At 48.2% G+C, this 19225-nt stretch overlaps 1 protein-coding gene across 1 annotated transcript in view; it reads right to left on the reverse strand.

The window, feature by feature from the left end:
• The window catches only part of MYBBP1A (MYB binding protein 1a), a 103065-nt gene that overhangs the window by 75674 nt on the left and 8166 nt on the right, over positions 1 to 19225 (reverse strand). Inside the window, exons 8-15 of the mRNA XM_075013415.1 lie at positions 18252 to 18369; positions 12298 to 12587; positions 9553 to 9660; positions 7822 to 7947; positions 4645 to 4851; positions 2871 to 2976; positions 1880 to 1967; positions 610 to 761 (exon numbers count right to left, since the gene is read on the reverse strand). Of these exons, the coding sequence (XP_074869516.1) occupies positions 610 to 761; positions 1880 to 1967; positions 2871 to 2976; positions 4645 to 4851; positions 7822 to 7947; positions 9553 to 9660; positions 12298 to 12587; positions 18252 to 18369 (1195 nt within the window). The remainder of the gene's footprint in view (positions 1 to 609; positions 762 to 1879; positions 1968 to 2870; positions 2977 to 4644; positions 4852 to 7821; positions 7948 to 9552; positions 9661 to 12297; positions 12588 to 18251; positions 18370 to 19225) is intronic.

Here is a 19225-nt window from a genome sequence, read left to right on the forward strand (position 1 = left end):
GGACTCAGGCAGACTTCTGCTTGAGCCCCAGTTGGCACAGAGTTGTCAATCGCTCCTCCCGCCTACCCACACCCATCCGCCCTGCCGTGGCTCTGCAAATAGCAGAAGTGAGGGTGAAATGGCAGAATTCCCCCGCGCACTCGGACAGTTCTCACAACACACCAGTATGTCAAGGCAGACTGGATGAAAAACACCGGTATAAAGTGACATCAGAATTTCTCAAACTCAGGATAACAAAGGAAGAAAGTTGCCAGATCTAAGCTTTCCCCCAGGTTCAAGAACAAGTGATCCCACACAAACCCTCTTGTAAGATTCTTTCAAGACTCAGAAGTACCTACTGCAGAACACTCCCCTTTCATAGCAGGCACCCTCACAGATGCCTCTCTTTTAACCCTGAGATAGAAACAGGACTCATGCTCCTGGACCCAGAATGAAAGAGGCAGCTAAACAGCAGGCAGCAAACTAGAAGGCAAAGGAGCTGCCTCCTTTACCAAAACCCTCTGAGCCATGGGACATACCCTCTAATATCCTCATTTAACCCAAACTTCACATTATTCGTATAACAGCCAGATCTACCAATCCAGTTCCCACCCCAGGTCCCTCACTCACATCCAGGATCAGGTGCAGGGCTTTCTTTGACATATAAGGACATATGCGTCCAAAGACACTTTTGGCTACTCGGCGCATCAGCAGGCTGGGCTGGGTGAGGAGGGACAAAAGAATTTCCACTATCACCTCCACCCATTCTGGCTCTTCATTATCTGGGCAGGAAACAGAATAGTATCAATGCAGGTGAGATTAAACCTTGGGCACCAGGCTCACCAGGTGCTTCAAAGAATGGTCTGCAGACACTTCCCTCCAGCAAAAAAGAGTAATGCAAGCCAAATGGGGGGACAACAGGTTTCCCCACAATGGCATGGACTGCAGGTAATACAGTCCATTGGTAGGTGATGCAATTATATGGAAAAGTTTATTCACTGTAAAGATGATACACCTAAAAATCTTCTTTAGAACACGGACTAAAGCAAATGCATATTTGCCCAATCTGTGCAAATCCTGCTATCTGGTTTGCTCCACCACTCTTTATCTGGGTACTTAAAGGCTCTCATTGCTTTAGGTTTCAAATGCCTCACTACTGTTAATGGATTTACCCCCATCCCCACAGAGTCAGAGAAGCAATAGCCCCACTCTACAGATGGGTAATGTAGGCACAGGGCAGGTAAGGTGCAACATGCCCAAGGCCACAGAGGAAGTCTATGGAAGAGTTATGAACTGAACACAGGTCTGAGCAGTCACAAGCTAGTGCTCCACCCCCACTAGATCAGGGTGGGTGGGAGGAGGGTCACATACATACAGAACCAGCCTCCTTGAAATACTCACTTTTTTAAAAAAAGCAGTACATTATTTGCCTTATAACTAGAGAGACAACCTTCCCAAAGGGACCCCATGGGAACTGATGAGGCAAGGCCTGCCTGAATCTACACACAGCCTGGAAAAAATGACTCGAAGGAGCAAACTCCCCTCATCCCTATAAATCTAACTTAGGCTATATCTACCTCAGGGAAAGTAAGTTGACTGCAGATACGCAATTCTAGCTAAGGCACCTGCCTAGCTAGAATCGACATATCTGCAAACCACTTACCTGGATGTCCTCAATTAAGAAAGTTGACAGGAGTTTCTCCCACTGACCTCTCTTACTCCTCATGAGACACAAAGAGTACAGGGGTCAACTAATGATTCCGATAGGTCTGGTTTGGTCTTAAACTGTGCTTTATATTTTGCTAGGCTCCCCTTGTGCTCTGGGCAATGAAAAATACCTTCCTGGGGGTGGACCATTGTTAATAATTCCCCAAGTCTCTCTCTTTAGACAGGAGCTCACCAGCCTTCTTCTTCTTGGATTTCTTGCCAAACGCCCTCTCAATGCAGTTCAGCAGGTCATTCAGAAGGTCCAGAGTTTCTGTCGGAGTCTCATGCAAAACAGGAGAAGCCATGGGAAGAAAGCGGACTCAGCATCTCAAAGACAACAGCCCAACACTCCCTCCCACAAGAAGAAAAAAAAGTTGGGTTTTTGTACACAGAACAATTCTGCAAGGAGAGTACAGTTTTCCAGACCCTCACTTTCCAGTCACTAACTGCCAGGAAATGCTTTGCTGCTCCTTCCAGATACACATACACTCTCGTCCACTCCAAAGCACGTCTGAGCTGGAGACCAATGCAAAACAGGTAACTGGTGTGGCCAAGATGGGAAGCAAAAGAGAAGGGATTTTTTGGTGGTTTTCTATTTCCAGTAGCAGGAACAATTCTTATTTTGACCACGTGCCAAAGTAGAGGGTCCGACTGCAGCAGCACTTTGCATTATGTATCTTTGGATGCATTTTAAACCAGGAGTCTGCTGGGCAGTCCAACAGATAGGTCCTCCAACCCCCACTGGGTCAATAACTTTGCATGTGTATTAAAACCACTCACCAATGGCTCTAGAAGCATCTACAGACATTCATCAAATACCCCAACACCCCAAAGAAGGCAGCTACGTCATCCCATTTAGAAGCAAAGCTGGTGCATGGCTTGCTACAGTCACACAGCAAGTTGGAGGTTCAGCTGGGACTAGAAACCAGGAGCTTGCCTCCCAGTCATCACTCTTGCTCCCTCCCTAATAGCCAAGCGCATTTCCTTTGTTGGCTGAAAGCTCCTTGCTTACGGCTGGTATTGGATTCACATTCTACTGGTCCCCTCATTTAAAGAGCCAGAGATTCGGATGGATCATATTTTGTCAACCACAGAGCAACTGTCAAACTCGTTCTGCCAGCAGTTCAGAAAACCCAGAGACATCACCATGGGTTACATAGCTCAATATGCTCTGTAACCATTACCTTGAACAGATGAATGCCCACTAAGAGCAAAAGGTGCTGGAAAGCAAAGATTTCCGTATTACGAGACTCCTCTTTCTTCTGCAGGTCCTCCAGAGACTGCAGCATTCTGAAGAGACAAATTAAGATACAATTCACATCATCTCAGACTAGGGACGCTAAAGATTAACCAGTCTGAGCTACATCAGGCCCCCGCAGGAATGCCACAGGCAGGGGGTTGCTCTAGCTCTGCACAGCTGCCATAGGCAGGGATGCTCCAGCAGAGAGAGAGTAGCCCTGTCCACACAGACCTACAGGGGAGGGATGGCTGGTGCAGCTGCTTCAGCTCATCTGGGATTAAGCAGCCAGCCAGCCAGAGCCACGCCCCTCCCCCCCACACACACACACCTGACATGGATGAAGCTCATCTGGCCCAGCTGCAGCTCATTCAGCCCCACAGTGGGCCAGGACTGGGCTGCTGGAGACAGGGATTGCTGGAGATGGAGCAGCCCTTGTAGGACTAGGGGGCTGCTCTAGCCCAGTTGGGCTGAAACAGCCTCCCCAACCCACCCCACAGTTTAATCAGTTAACCCATTCAGCAGGATTTTATGTCCCTGTCTCAGACACAAGCAAGAGCTTCAGATAATCAGTGCAGGGATCAGCAAAATCAACTGCACCACTTGAAACACTCATAGGGCATTTCACGAGACCAGAATGACAGCAAAGCATGCAGGAAAGGGTTTGTCTTTGACTAACAACTGGCAGTAACAGATGACTTCTCTTTAGTTCTTGCAACAGCACGCTCTGTGTGGCATTTAAACAAGAGCGTCAAGGCCCAGATCCCCCACAGACAATGGTGGAATGCACTGCAACAGCATTGTCCTTTAGAGGAGAATAAGTTCAGAAAGGACAGTCATACGGGGGCCAGAGGAACTAGCCTGTCAGGAGGTGAAAGTGAAAGTGAAATCCAGGCTGGGAAAGCAATGGCTAACAGGACATGAAAGGCACAAGATCATCAATAAGCATCTGGAGGGTGGAAGGAGAAAGAGGGAGAGGGAGAGCTGGTGCAAGGGAGTCTAGCTAGCAGCCACGGCAGGAATTTAAAGGGAAAACACAAGCAGAATTTCAGAAAGAACTTCTACAGCAGGGGGTGGCCAGTCTATGGCTGTCGAGCCGCATGCTGTTCTTCGATCAATCAAATGCAGCTCCTGCTCGGGCCGCATGCCAGGCGTGCTGACCACCACTCTGCGCGCGCGCCCCAGCACTTGCAGGGAGGAGCGTGTGGTGTCAGCAACTTCAGTGAGTCCCAGTTTTGGGTTAACGTGGGCAGGAGAGGGGCACGCCAGGCTCTCAGCAAGGGGTGGGTGAGAATGGGGATGCCTGGCTTGGGGGGGAGGAGGAGGGCATTGGGTAAGAGCAGGGAGGCTGGGGGCCACCACTGCCACTCACTGCTCCCACCAAGTGGTGGGGCGCGTGCGCACAGCGGCAGACTGCACTCCCGGCACGTGGTTCTGAGGAGGAACCACCATTTAATGACTCAAGGAGCCACATGTGGCTCTGGGTTGGCCACTGCTGCTCCAGGATGATCTGACCCATAAACCAAGGGACTAGCTCACAGCCTCAGAGATGCCTCCAGAAGGGACCTAGAAAACCAACACACTCACGGAGCAAGTTGTGCCCAAACCTCTTGCACTCAGCTATGGGCTCTAGATCTCTGGCCTGCACCAGCCATTCCCACCCTCTTTCGACTTCCCCACAAGTAGTCACCAGACTGCAGCTAGCCTCTCGTGCCTCTCACCGGTCCCAAGCAGCTCTCTGTTCGGTGGCGAAAGGCATCACAGCCTTGATGTGCTTCCCATGGGACAGGAGGACACGGGCATACTGGAGAATGTAGTGGAGCCACAGGTTCCTGTCTGCAGTCATCCCATGGATGTGCTTCTCCCTCAGGGCTGCAGCTTCTGCTGTGTCTCCCAGCACAGGCATAGAGTTTAAAGTCTGAAGCAAACTGAAAAGCAGGCAGGCAGCAGAGAGCGTCTCATTAAATGGAGAGCTACTGTTGTTACCATTAGTTACGGGATTATTACAGCACCAAGGCAGTCTTGTCACAGACTAACGCTCCACTGTGCACAATTTGCTCCACTGTCCATTCCCAAAACCCCAATGGCTGGGATGAGGGAGGGGAATCTCTCTCAAAGTACGGCTCAATCGTTCTATTCCCTCCTTAGTAACTCTAAGATTTATTTAAATTTATCACATCTCTGCGCACGCTTTTTGCTTCCACGGCCCAAACTGTAGCCACAGTTCTCTCCTGAGACCTCCTTTATCCTAGTCCTTAAAGGCCCCAATCAAGACCAGCTGGGCTAGGTGCTGTCCAAACACAAAGTGAGGCAGAGTCCTTGCTCTGAAGGACAAACAATCTAAATAGACAGGACAGGAAGTATTTTCTCTGTTTTGCATGTGAAGAACACAGGGGAGATGACATACCTTGTACAAGGTCAACTGGGAGTCTCTGATAGCCAGGAATCCCAACTCTTAGTGAAGTGTGTTATAACCACAAGCTCATGCCGAAAGGGATAGAGAATAAGACAGAAAATATCTTACAGCCTCAATATAAATCCATGGTATGTCCCCTCTTGAATACTGCATTCAGATGTGGTCGCCTCATCTCTAAAACGATATCTTGGCATTGGAAAAGGTTCAGAAAAGGGCAACAAAAATGATTTGGGCTTTGGAATGGGTGCCGTATGAAGAGAGATTAAAAAACCTGGGACTGTTCATCTTAGATGAGACTTTGGGGGGATATGATTAGTGTTCCCGCTAATTTTTTCCAGTACAAACTTCACCAATAGAAACATGCTGCCAGCAGTGGGCAGCTGTGGGTGCTCTGCATATCAGCTGAGTGGATCCTGACTCTCTCCTGGGCCTCTGCCCATGTGCTCAGCTTACAGGGAACACTGGATATGATAGAGGTCTATAAAATCATGACAGATATGGAGAAAGTAAGTTATTTGTTCCCATAAGAACTAGGGGTCACCAAATGAAATTAATAGGTAGCAGGTTTAAAACGAACAAAAGGTAGTATTTCTTCATGCAACACACAGTCAACCTGTGGAACTCCTTGCCAGAGGATGTTGTGATAACCAGGACTTTAAGAGGGTTGAAAAAGGGACTAGATAAATTCGTGGAGGTTAGGTCCATCAATACTTATTAGCCAGGATAGGTATGAATGGTGTCCCTAGCCTCTGTGTGTGTCAAAAGCTGGAAATGGATAACAGGAGAGGGATCACTTCATGATTATCTATTCCATTCACTCCCTCTGGGGCATCTGGCACTGGCTACTGTCAGAAGACAGGATACTGGACTAGATGGACCTTTGGTCTGACCCAGCATGGCTGTTCTCATGTTCTTCCCCCAACCTTTGATTCCATAACACTTAGCAAGATTCTTTGCAAAGTGACAGCTCCACTGATTATGCACCTCACAGCATCTCCTCCCTTCTCCCAACCTCCAACAGAGGGGCACAAGCACCTGGTCCCTCGATTGCCTGACAGAAGAGCATTAGATGCAGCAACATCCCAGTGATCAATACCCCATTAAGAACAGACAGGGTTAGTGGCGCACCAATCAGCAGGTCCCCAGTACAGCACACTTCTATTCATCCAAATGGCCTGAGGGACATCTGACCCTTGCCTATAACCAGGCGGTCAGATAAACGGATACTGATCTTAACTAACACGGGGCTGTATCTGGAACACACTGGGGGTTCAGGAAACTAGGCTCGTTGGATCAAGGGAATGTTAACTGCTGGAATTATGTTGCACCCCTGGCAGGCAATGGAGAGCAGCCACGTGACTCTAACAGTGTCCTTACAAAACCACCATCTCTGGAATCCACAAGCAGTGCTCCTCTCAGGCAATGCTGCTGAGACAACGGGGGCCCAATGGAAACTGGAGAAGAAAAGCAATCTGGCCTCACCTCAGCCTCGCACAGATCTGTTATTTCATTAAGAAGCAGCTTGAGCGTTTCCAGGAAGTTTTAACCAAGAGTTTTAAGGGATGGGCTTTCAGTTGAGACCACACTGACACAGGAACACTCAACAGAAGTGCAATAACTCCACTCTCTTGCCATGTGGATGGTAGGGCAAGGAGTAACCAAAGCAGGGACTCCCTACTGCAGGGGAGATGCAGTCTGGGGTCCAGTCACATCCCCCTCCACAGCACCCCTCCTGGACCCACAACTGTGCAGGGGACACAGGATACTCACATCTGGGAGCAACAGGACAAGGCAGGGCCTTCTCCCCAGAGCAGCCAGACAGAGACTCCTGCAGGTAAGGGCAGGATTAGCCAAAGCTGGGGCCTCAGGACATTCCAGTCAGAATTCCAGAATGTTCTAGCTGTCTTGAGCCCTGTGCTGATGGGCTGCTGACACCTACCCTTCCACCTGCTGCTCACCTCAGCTTCACGCTACACCTGCCCTGGCCCCATCCCTCACCCCTTTTCTCACATTTAGCAGACCAACACCTAAGTACCCACCAAAACATCGTGGCATTACCGTGTTTGCCGCCCTCATATCGTTCACTCTGCTCATGTGTTCCATCCCGCCCCCCACTCTGTGTCTGTCTTGTCTCTTTAGACAACACCATCTCATTGTCTCCTTGCACTTAGATTGTACGTTCTTTGGGAGCAGAAACCATCGTCCTGTTTTGTGTTTGTACAGCACCTAGCACCATGGAGCACACAACACCTAAGACCCACGGACAAATAATACACGGAGGAGTCCTGTGGCACCTTAAATAACATGAAAGCTTACGCTCAAATAAATCTATTAATCTTTAAGGTGCCACAGGACTACTCCTTGTTTTTGTAGATACAGACTAACACGACTACCCCGAGACAAATAATACACATTAATATGTTCCTTCTCTCTGAAAAGGGACCAACTTCCAACGTTAAATGCACACAGGCAAAGTCCATACCTGAAAAACATGTTGGCAACCACTGAGTGAGACTGTTCGTCCAGAGGCACCGATGGGAGGAATTCTGTCTCTGGTATTTCAGAGGTTGGTGTTTTGGTCTCAAAGAAAGCATGGAAGAAGCAAAACCTGGAGTGGGGAGAGGGAGAGAACAGAATGAAGCAGGGGCTTGGGTGCGCTGTGCCGTTGAAATAAGCATATTCAATACTGCAGGCAGCATGTTATTATCTAGAATTTCTCATCCCAAGTATTGCTGAACACATCATTAATTTTAAGTAAGCCTCATCAAATCTATTGGCACCTGACCCACAAGGTGCTTGTGTAACTGCTGACAGGCAGACTCAAACGTGGGGACGCTGAAGCTTAATACAGAAGCCTCTACCGTTTGAGCTCAAAGCCAGCTGGCTCTCAGCTATAGCTGTAGAGGAGATTCATTCTCTCTCCACGTAAGTGGGCTAAGTGCACTACACAGGACAGTGGACCACATTTGGTTCATGCACGTATTACACCGGCAATTTATGGAAGAGGAGGGTGCTCAGTACACTGAAGGGCCTTCATGACCTGCAATATCCCTTATATTACTACAAGTCTCATTTAGGCACACAGACCAACGTTTTACAGATACTGAGGCACCTGAAGATGCAAACAGACACCAAACATCTTTGAAAACTCTGTCCCAGAGGATTAGGGGTGTAGTTTTCAAAGTACCTACAAAGTGCCTAAGTCACCTAAGTCATACAGAAGAGAAATGGGAGCTGGGCTAAGTTATTTTGGCACAAGGCTGCTTGTCAGTGGCTTCAGTGCCACTTCAGCCTTCTAGCAAGAATCATCCCACCCATGGGTAGCACTAAGTAGTCCAAAGTAGGGAACCCCCAGCCTCAGGTGTGGATCCTGACTGCAACTTGCCAGGATCTGACCCCCGAGTCTCCTCTCCCCAATATTTGGCCCACAGTGGGGTGAGGTGTGGAGCCCTGAACCTCAGGGGCCAGAGTCAGGAAAGCTGAGGGCTGGGTACAGCCCATGGGCTCTGCTGGAGGGGAGGAGGCAGGAAGTGGCTTTGCACCGCACCGCTGCCACTGGCTGCTGTTTCCCCAGGCAGGGGAGGAGAAGCAACACTAGCAGCACTATCTGGGGGCTTTATCCCACCATTCTGACTGGCTGGAATTCCAGCCAATCACAGCAGTGGAGGGCAGGGCTTGGGAGTGGTGGGGTGAGGGCGTAAAGCCACATGAGTCCCTGGGATGCTGCATAGGTAAGTGCTCCCCCATCACTCCAACCCTGTCACCTAGATGCTGGAATCCTAGATCCCTCCTGCCCAGCTCCCCCATCCCAGCCCGCTCTGTACCCCACCCCACCCAAATAACCCAGCCCTTCTTACTCAGATCCCCACTCCTCCACAGACCCTCACCCCCAGCCCACTCTTGCATCCCCTCCCTCCCAGAACCCCCCATACCCAGCCTCCTCCTGCACACTCCCGCACACCCAGACCCTACGCTCACTTACTGGCAGCCCTTCATTTTTGGTCCCAGAGCCTAGAGGGGCCAACAGAATGACTAGTGTCCCCTTTGTCCCCACCCACACCCACACCCACTGTGCAAGGGGAATGAGGGCACTGTACCGGTTTTTTCCCTTCAGTTGAGGACCACATCAGCAAGGAATTTTTTTTCTTCTCACTTGTGTGGCTCCCAATCTAAAAAAAGGCTCCCACCGCTGTAGTCTTTAAATCCTTCTTACCTGACAATATCCTTCACTAAATCCTCTTCCTTCTTCGCTTGACTGTCAATGATACTGACTAGTCGGGCAATAATCCATTTTCTCAGCCGGAGCACTCGGTGCTGGGTTCTTTTAATAAGCAAATGGATACCATTATAAAACAGAAGATGAGATTTGGCATTGAACAGGGAAACACTGAAACAATAGGTGACAAGAATCCGGATATGGTGTAGACTTTCAGCAGCCTAAAGGCCAGTCGTTCCCGACCTTTTCATTAGTGCAGCCTCCTCATTACCTCCCCTCAAACTGTTTGCAGACGCCCATCAAAACCAATGCTAGCTGCTATGTACACTTCATGAAAAAGCAAACCACAACATAGAGTTTCGGACAGCAATTAATAGCATCATTGGAAGACATGAAATTTAAAAATAATAATTGATTGTAACTTTGCAATTTATTTAAAACTTATTTTCTATGATCATTTTTACTTATCTTTTGTTTTTCCATGGGCCCCTTGCAATACCCTTGCAGACCACCGGGGTCCACAGGTAGAATTGGTCGTTTCTAATGTGTAAGCCAACATATTTCCTGTTGGTTTTTCCATAAGGCAGGGGAGGGCAAACTATTTATGTTGGGCTCCACTTTCCATCTCTGCAATTAGCAGGGCCCCCAAACCTGAGGGAGAACCACAGGAGGGTATGTGGGGGACTCAAGGGGTGCCTCAAAGAGGGAGGGGCACATGGGGAGGGAGGAACTTGAAAGGGGGAGGGGCATCAGGAGAACTCTAGGGGCTTATCTGCATCACCACCTCCACCTTGTAGCTGTTGCCCTGGCTGCACTACTGGCCACGGAACCTGGTGCTGCTGCAGAGCAGGGAGGTGGTGACCCTGGGCTGTGCTGTGTTCATGTGTGGCAGAGACACTATCCTGCACCACTCTCCCACCCCCCCAGGTGGCAACACTCGCTCCTCACTGCCATCTCAGGAAGCAGGGCAGGTCCCAGGTGCCAGCGTGCTGTGGGGACTGGACTGGCCGCCTTACCAAGCTGGGATCTTGCTGGCAGCTCCAGCCCCAAGGATCCAGCAGGGCCAGGGGAACCCTGGCTGGGATTTGGCCAGGGCACAGAGCCCTGCCGGCAGCTCCAGCCACGGGATCTGGGCCAGTGGAAGCCCAACAGCCCTGGCTCCAAGAGCTGGCTGGGGTATGGAGCTCCACTGGCAGCTCGAGCCCCATGGATCTGGCTGGGGCCCAGGGAAGCCTGGCAGCCCCAGGGCTGGGAGCCAGCAGATCCAGCCCCAGGAACTCGGGGGTGGGAAGCAGTGGGAGGGGCTGGAGACAGAGCACAGAGGCGTAACATCATCATCATCATCTAAAACTGAAAGTGTGGCTGGGAATTTTAAGCAGGGGCAGAACACAACTACCCAACCTATCATATGCCCAGTCACAAAAAGCGCTGCACCAGGACCAGGGCTTTTTTCCTGTCGAAACACTGCGGAATGGCATTCCGGCACCGTTTTTCCCAGCTCCATCATTTTGGCAGGTGGCTGGGCTATACTCTCTGTACAGGGCGGGTGTGTGAGGGGCACGGCACAGAACACGCTGCCCCAGCTAAGTGACAGTACAAGACTAGTGGCTGTGAAGAAACTTTACAGGACCATGGGAAACTTAGCCACAGGTGCGGCACCTGTGGCTCGGCCCGGCTCGGGAGGCACAGCACTGCTCCAGAGGCCTGGCACAATGCCTTCATCCCTGGCTCCATCGGCAGCTCCAGTGAGTTAGGTTGAATTACAGGGGTGGGAAGGGCAGGAGCTGCCTGGTTCTGGGTGAGAGCACTGACTTAGAGCTGGGAGAGGGGCTAGGGTTCCTGGTTTTGAGGGTGCCTGGCTCTAGGGGAGAGGGAGGGCATTCATTTAGAGGGGAGGGGCTGGGGTTGCCTGGTTCTGGGGGAGGGGAAGGCATGCATTTAGAGCTGGGGGGCCTGGGGTTGCAGGGGGGTGATGCCTGGGGGCAGTTTGGGGCTGCAGGGGGGTAAACTGCCTAGGGGTGAGAGCGGGGTGCAGACTGGAGCTGTGGGGGGAGGGGGATTAAGCCTGGGGGCAGGGGAGGGAGCTTGGGGGTTGAGTTCCGATGGCAGGGCGGGTCGGGCCTTGAGTTCTGCCACCTTTTTTTCTAGAAACAAAGCACTGAGCAGGACACATCAGGAGCTAAGTTCTACTTCTCAGTTTGGAGAGAGGCTCTGAACCACACAAGTGCCCCCTAGCACCAGGCGGGGGTAGGATCACAGCAGTGACTCAGTGAGAAAGACCATCTCCAGAGAGACACCAGCCCATCGGATTTTCCCAGGACATTGTCCACAGAGGTGCCCGTATCTGCCCAGCATGGCCAAGCAGATCTAAACACAGGTGAACGCATACAACACAGATCTGAGAGACTTGTACAGCTTGAACCTCTCCAAGCCGGCACCCGTGGGACCTAGCCAGTGCTGAGCAAGAGAATGTGTCAAACTGCAGGAGATCAATATTGTTTAGCAGCATTACCAACACTTGCCCTGCTTCCTGGGCTCTTAGAAGACATTTAGGGGTAAATAACAGCTAAATGACAGTACAAGACTAGTGGCTGTGATGAAGCTTTATAGGACCACAGGAAACTTGGCCACACCCATGACAAGTGGCTGTCCGGCTAACCAAAATCAAACTGGATTATGAATATTGCCAGACGAGAGTGTGTCGGACTAGAGAGGTTCAACCCGTACTGCAAATACACTTACATATTTTCTTTTTCCTGGTTCTGCTTTTGCCGGCTGGTGGTGAAATCTAAGCAGCAGTCAAAATCTGGCTGAAGGAACATCTTCTTGAGCCAGTCAACATACTTCAGCAAAGCTGCAGGCTTCAAGTGCTTCACCACCTTCCAGAAGCTGGGCACAACTGGATAACCCTGATTGGTCAGCGTGGAGAAGCCAATCATTACTGCCAGCTGCTTCTCTGGATCATCACAGCCTTCTAGGAATGAGTTAACATAGGTCTCCATCTCTGGAGCAAACTTAAACCGGTCTGGAAGCTGAAAGGAAAGTCCGTACAACGCAGATGTAGACAAAGACACATGCAAACCCAGTCACTGTACAAAACCGACCCTGCTGTGCACTTGCACTTATTACAATAAATCCCAGGTCTGAACATTCACTGAGGCAGTAGCAATACTCTAAGCCCCCACAACTCACCCCTCCAGTGGTCAGGTCAGCTCTCTGGGCTGGCTTTACATCTTATCAGATATCAGCACATCACAAAATTCTGGACAATAAGCTCACAAGTCCCATTTTACAGATGGGCAAGCTGAGGCACAAGGAAGGGAAGTGACTTATATAAGGTCACCCAAGAGGCCAGTGGACAAGCCAAGAATACAAACCAAGTCTCCTGGGGCCCATACAGTGCTTCATTCACTAGACTACACTGCCTCACCTACCAGCAATGAAGTCTTGCATGTTCTAACCAGCCACTAGTGTTCCCTGTAAGCTGAGCACTTGGGCAGCCACCCTGGAGAGATTCAGCTTCCACCCAGCTGTTTAGGAGAGCTCCCCAAGCTACCCACATTGGGCAGCATGCGTGGTGCAAATCAGCACGTCTTGGCGCACATAACAAAATTGATTCCATTCATGCATCAAAAAATTAGAGGGAACACTGCCTGCCACTGATCATGATCTTCAACCAACCTCCAATTGCAAGTAATCCTCCCTCCCTGGTAGATTAGACTCCACAAAGACTGATCATGGTCTTATGAACCACCAACTTGTGGTATTCCCAAAAAGTTTACGACAACTGCTTTGGCTTCCTGCAGTAGAAACACAGACCGTATAAGCATTTCACATGCCCTGTTCTGCCAGGCTCAAGCCCACTGACAGTGCGAGGTAAAGGAGGCAACTGCACCCAGGCCCAACATCTCAAAGGGCCCCGGAGCTCCAGCCATCGCCAAAGCCGAAGCTCCAGACCTCTTTGAAATGCTGCAGAGCACTGAGAGCTCCTCTGCGGGTGGCTCGCAGGGAGTACTGGTGGGTGGGGGAGTGTTCAGGGCTGACCGTCCCAAGTTCTGCCCTCAGACCCACCCCCGGTCCAGAAGCACCAGACACATTTATTTAAGGCATTCCACTTGACAAAATCATCCCCATTTCCTGATGGTCTTTTACAATGCACAGCACTTCAACCCCACTGTACATTCATCCCTCCTCGCTAGACTCTTCTGTGAAGAAAATGAAAATATATCTAGAGAAAGCTCGAAGGGGAAAAGAACAGCAAGTCCTTTCCAACCACAAAATGCAACTTTCTTAAGTGAATTAAACAAATTGTTTTATGAAATGCAAAGACCAATACGGAGATATGAAGGAAGTGGGCACTGCGATGAAATTTGAAGACTGAATGTTCCCAAGACTAGAAAGCCAGTAAATATCACAGGTAATTAATCTGCCACCACATCCATTTGGCCATAAGACATATGCCCCAGAAAGAACAAGTGAATGGTCTTGTTTGAATTCTCCTGGTCAGCTCCCCTAGTACTGTTAGTACAGGGATCCTTGCTATAAGTCCAGGCTGTGGTCCTAAACAATGCAACTTATAGGCTACATCTACACTGGCACAAAACTTTGAAATGGCTATGCAAATGGCCAAATTGAAGATTACTAATGAGGCGCTGAAACACATATTCAGCGCCTCATTAGCAGGCCACCAGCCACAGCTCTTCGAAATTGCCACGTTTCGCTCCTGAGCGGCTCGTCCACATGGGGGTCCTTTTGCAGGACTAATAGGAGCAAGATGTACTAAAACTGTAATGCAGCAGATAGAGAAAAAAGAACAAGGAAGTGCCACTGTTACCCTCACTTGCAAACTACACTTCAGCTGCTCCTGGGATGCCAGATTTGGGCACTTGGAACATTAGTTCGCCCCCAAAAAGGAAAAAGGAATAACTGTAATGTCCACAGCATAGGGCATCAGGATTGGGTTACTCCACAGAGCCTATGCAATTGAAAAATCCTGGTTTAGGGTATGTATGTGTTATGATAAAGTATAATATTGTAATAGTTTAAGCATTAATTGTATTCATGTGTTTATAATTATGATTGTGTTTCATACCCTGATGGCCACCCTTTTTGGTTAGGGGAAAGAACGGGAAACAGTGTGATAAAAATGCATCAGACATAAGAACAGCCATACTGGCTCAGACCAAAGGTCCATCCAGCCCAGTATCCTGTCTGCCGACAGTGGCCAGTGCCAGGTGCCCCAGAAGAGGTGAACCGAAGACAATGATCAAGCAATTTGTCTCCTGCCATCTGTTTCCAGCCTTTGACTAAAGGCTAGGGGCACCATACTTTACCCTTGGCTAATAGCCATTTATGGACCTAACCTGCAAAAATTTATCAAGCTCTTTTTTAAACTCTGTTAGAGTGCTGGCCTTCACAGCCTCCTCTGGCAAGGAGTTGACTGTGCGCTGTGTGAAGAAAAATTTTCTTTTATTAGTTTTGAACCTACTACCCATTAATTTCATTTGGTGTCCTCTAGTTCTTATATTATGGGAACAAGTAAATAAGTTTTCAATATTCACTTTCTCCACACCGTTCATGATTTTATATACCTCTATCATATCGCCCCTCAATCTCCTCTTTTCTAGACTGAAAAGTCCCAGTCTCTCAAGCCTCTCCTCATATGGGAACCTTTCCAAACCCTTAATCATTTTAGTTGCCCTTTTCTGAACTTTTTCTAATGCCAGCATATCTTTTTTGAGGTGAGGAGACCACATCTGCATGCAGTACTCAAGATGTGGGCATACCATAGTTTTATACAGGGGAAGTATGATATTCTTCGTCTTATTCTCTATCCCTTTTTTAATAATTCCTAACATCCTCTTTGCTTTACTGACTGCCGCTGTACACTGCATGGATGTTTTCAGAGAACTATCCACTATAATTCCAAGATCCCTTTCCTGATCTGTTGCATCTAAATTTGCCCCCATCACATTGTATGTATAATTGGGGTTATTCTTCCCAATGTGCATTACCTTACACTTACCCACATTAAATTTCATTTGCCATTTTGCTGCCCAATCACTCAGTTTGCTGAGATCTTTTTGAAGTTCTTCACAATCTACTTTGGTTTTGACTATCCTGAACAGCTTGGTATCATCTGCAAACTTTGCCACCTCACTGCTTACCCCTTTCTCTAAATCACTGAAGAAGAAGTTGAACAGGATTGGTCCCAGGACTGACCCCTGGGGAACACCACTAGTTACCCCCCTCCATTGTGAAAATTTACCATTTATTCCAACCCTTTGTTTCCTGTCTTTTAACCAGTTTCCAATCCATGAAAGGATCTTTCCTCCTATCCCATGATCACCTAATTTACATAAGGGCCTTTGGTGAGGGACCTTGTCAAAGGCTTTCTGGAAATCTAAGTCCACTGGATCCCCCCTGTCTGTATGTTTGTTAACCCCTTCAAAGAACTCTAATAGATTAGTAAGACATGACTTCCCTCTACATAAACCATGCAGACTTTTGCCCAACAAATCACGTTCTTCTACGTGTCTGACAATTTTATTCTTTACTATTGTTTCTACTAATTTGCCTGGTACTGACGTTAGACTTACCGGTCTGTAATTGCCAGGGTCTCCTCTGGAGCCCCTTTTAAATATTGGCGTTATATTAGCTGTCTTCCAGTCACTGGGTACCGAAGCTGATTTAAAGGATAGGTTACAAACCACCATTAATAGCTCTGCAATTTCACAGCTGAGTTCTTTCAGAACCCTTGGGTGAACGCCATCTGGTCCTGGAGACTTGTTACTGTTTAGCTTATCAATTAGTTCCAAAACTTCTTCCACTGACACTTCAATCTGGGACAGTTCCTCAGATTTGTCACCTACAAAGGACGGCTCAGATTTGGGAACCTCTGTAATATCCTCAGCCTTGAAGACTGAAGCAAAGAAATCATTTAGTTTCTCTGAAATGGCATTATCTTCCTTGACTGTTCCTTTCATATCTCTATCGTCCAGCGGTCCCACTGCTTTTTTAGTGGGTTTCCTGCTTCTAATGTACTTAAAAAACATTTTACTATTGTTTTTTGAATTTATGGCTAACTGTTCCTCAAAATCTTTTTTGGCTTTTCTTATTACATTTTTACACTTAATTGGGCAGGTACAAGACAGATGGCTTGTATCTGATAACAAGGCAGGAATAGATCTTATAGCCACCATTCTGTTTCAGGCTCACAACAAATATCATGAAATAAGAAAAAGAACGCAATAATTGTTCTTGAAATTTTAACTAACTGATGATTCTCTTTGATGGCTCGTGTTGCTTTCGTACAACAGAGAAATCAACCCTGTTTTGTGTGACTGAGGAATGTATGTGTTAAGTGTCAAGGCCATCGCTGGACTAGATGTTCAAGGGAGTAACCAGGGACAGACGTAAAAGCACCGGAGATTGCCGAATAGCCCCATCGAGACGTGAGAAGGGGGCAGAATGACAACTCTAAAGGAAGGCGAGAACCTATCAGTTAGGACAAGACAGCCGTGACTGAAACCAGCACCATGAAATAATAGATAAAGGATAGAACAACAATTTAACATAATCAAGCATTTGTCAAACAACTGCAGCATGAAGGTATGAGGTGTACTGATCCCAATGAAGGAAAATTTGGGGTTCATCCTGCCACTCAAGATTGAAGCCCAGGTCCAGACCAACAGAACCCAGTACCTCCCCTCGTATTTAGCCTCCTGAGCAGCCAGGCTAAGGTGAGCAACCAGCTGGTAACTATAAACATCAACCAGCATGTCCTACGTGCATGTTTGCATCTCAATGTAAGCATACGCTAGCTACATTCCCATTGTATCAATACAAGTGGCATATTGTCTTTTCCCCTGTGAACAGCCTTATAAGCACAACATGTAGCCAGGGCCATTTTTGTTGAATTCGTCCCAGAGTCCCTCAAAAAATTACTATTTTAATTTTCTTGGAGCCAAAGTGATGAACTTTATAGTGAATTTCCAAAAGAGACTCACATCTCAGTCCCAATCAGATCAGTAAACACTTTTATGGTAAACTGCTTTACACAGCAGTTCCCAAACTATGGAAGTCATGGCATAAACACATGGGGTCACAGCAATACAATGTATGTGGAAGGCACCATTTCATGCCACACAGCATGATCTCACATGTCCAGTGGGTGAGAGGTCACTATGCACAGAGGATGCCTTTCTGTTAGCCATTGGTAGGCAACCTGTAACCCCTGGGGCTCCACCTGCCAGCCACAGGACCTCTACCCCCACTGCTCAGCTCCCCCACGTTCCTCTCACACATTGGCAGACCAGAGCCCCACAGTTCTCACATCTCCTTCTCTCTATGAGCAGATAGGAATAAGGGGACTTCGAAGTAGCCGGGGTCCTTTTGAAAAGGAGCTCCATCTGGATGAGCTGTGAGGTGCAATTTCGAAGTGCCACAGCCGCCCGCATGCTAATGAGGCGCTGAATATGTATTTCAGCGCTTCATTAGTAAACTTCAAAATGGCCATTTGCATGGCCATTTTGAAGTTTTTGGCTAGTGCAAACATGGCCCATGTGTTATAACTACACTGACTGGCTTACACTGCACAAGGTCTAACAATACTCCAGTGGGAAACCTGAAAATGGCTATATCACATAGGTTTGAGCATGGGGTCTTTAGCACGGGTTGCATTGCCAGGTGCCTACCTGAGCTGATACCACATGATCCCCATAGCACAGCATCACTTCCCCCTGGAGAACCATCTGTAGCTGGTCCAGAGACAAGAACGGGAGAGCACTGCCCAACAACCGGTAGCACGTATAACTGAGGGGAAAGAGAACACATTCACTCAGGAAAGGGCACAGTTCTAACACCACACACAAGGACAGGGCTCAGAAAGATCATCTGCATGCATGTCACAGACATTCAAAACTATGGAGAACAATCAAGACTTACAGGGACACTGCCTGTCTAGCATTCTAAGGTGGGCAAGTTTTGTAAAAGAACTGGGCTTCAGAGCATAAAATTGGCATTGGCCTGTCTATCCTGATGCTGATTCAAATGAAATATCTGGTCAGCTCCTGTTGGAAAATGGCCTCTCTCTTTCCCTGTAACTTGCAGGTAGCAAGCTAACAAATCCCATAGAGAAAGGCTAAGGAAATGGCATTTTGCTCTGGATTCTGGTTAGGTGTCAGGAAGCAGGTCTGTAAATAAAGTTCAGATTAACGGTGCCAAAAAAACCTCACAAGATTGTGTCTCCAAACAACATCCGTCTCTGTATAGCAACTGTCTGACGAGCTTCTTCCTGGAATATCTTATGGTATCTCACCCTGAAAACTTGCTGAAAGAACTAACTCTCACAGACTCAGCCACCTCTGTGTTAGAAATGGAAATGACATGTTTCAGTCATGTCAAATCCAAAACCAAAAGAGGTGCACATAAGGTCTAGGGCAGGGGTCAGCAACTTTTCTGAAAGTTGACCTCTATGAATGGGCTGAGTGCATGTGATACTTTTTAAAGTCACTAATAGAATGGCTTCATTAATAAATAAATAAAGATGCAGAGCTTTACCATGCAGGTGGTGGTTGGTAGCATTAGCTGGTCTTTTCTTAATTCACGGCTTTGAGCAAGCTCCTAGCTGCACGGGTGAGGAGGGGCAGAGCTAAATTCCCACCTCATG

The sequence above is a fragment of the Carettochelys insculpta genome, chromosome 19, assembly GCF_033958435.1.
Source record: "Carettochelys insculpta isolate YL-2023 chromosome 19, ASM3395843v1, whole genome shotgun sequence".
In the NCBI taxonomy this organism is placed as follows: domain Eukaryota; kingdom Metazoa; phylum Chordata; order Testudines; family Carettochelyidae; genus Carettochelys; species Carettochelys insculpta.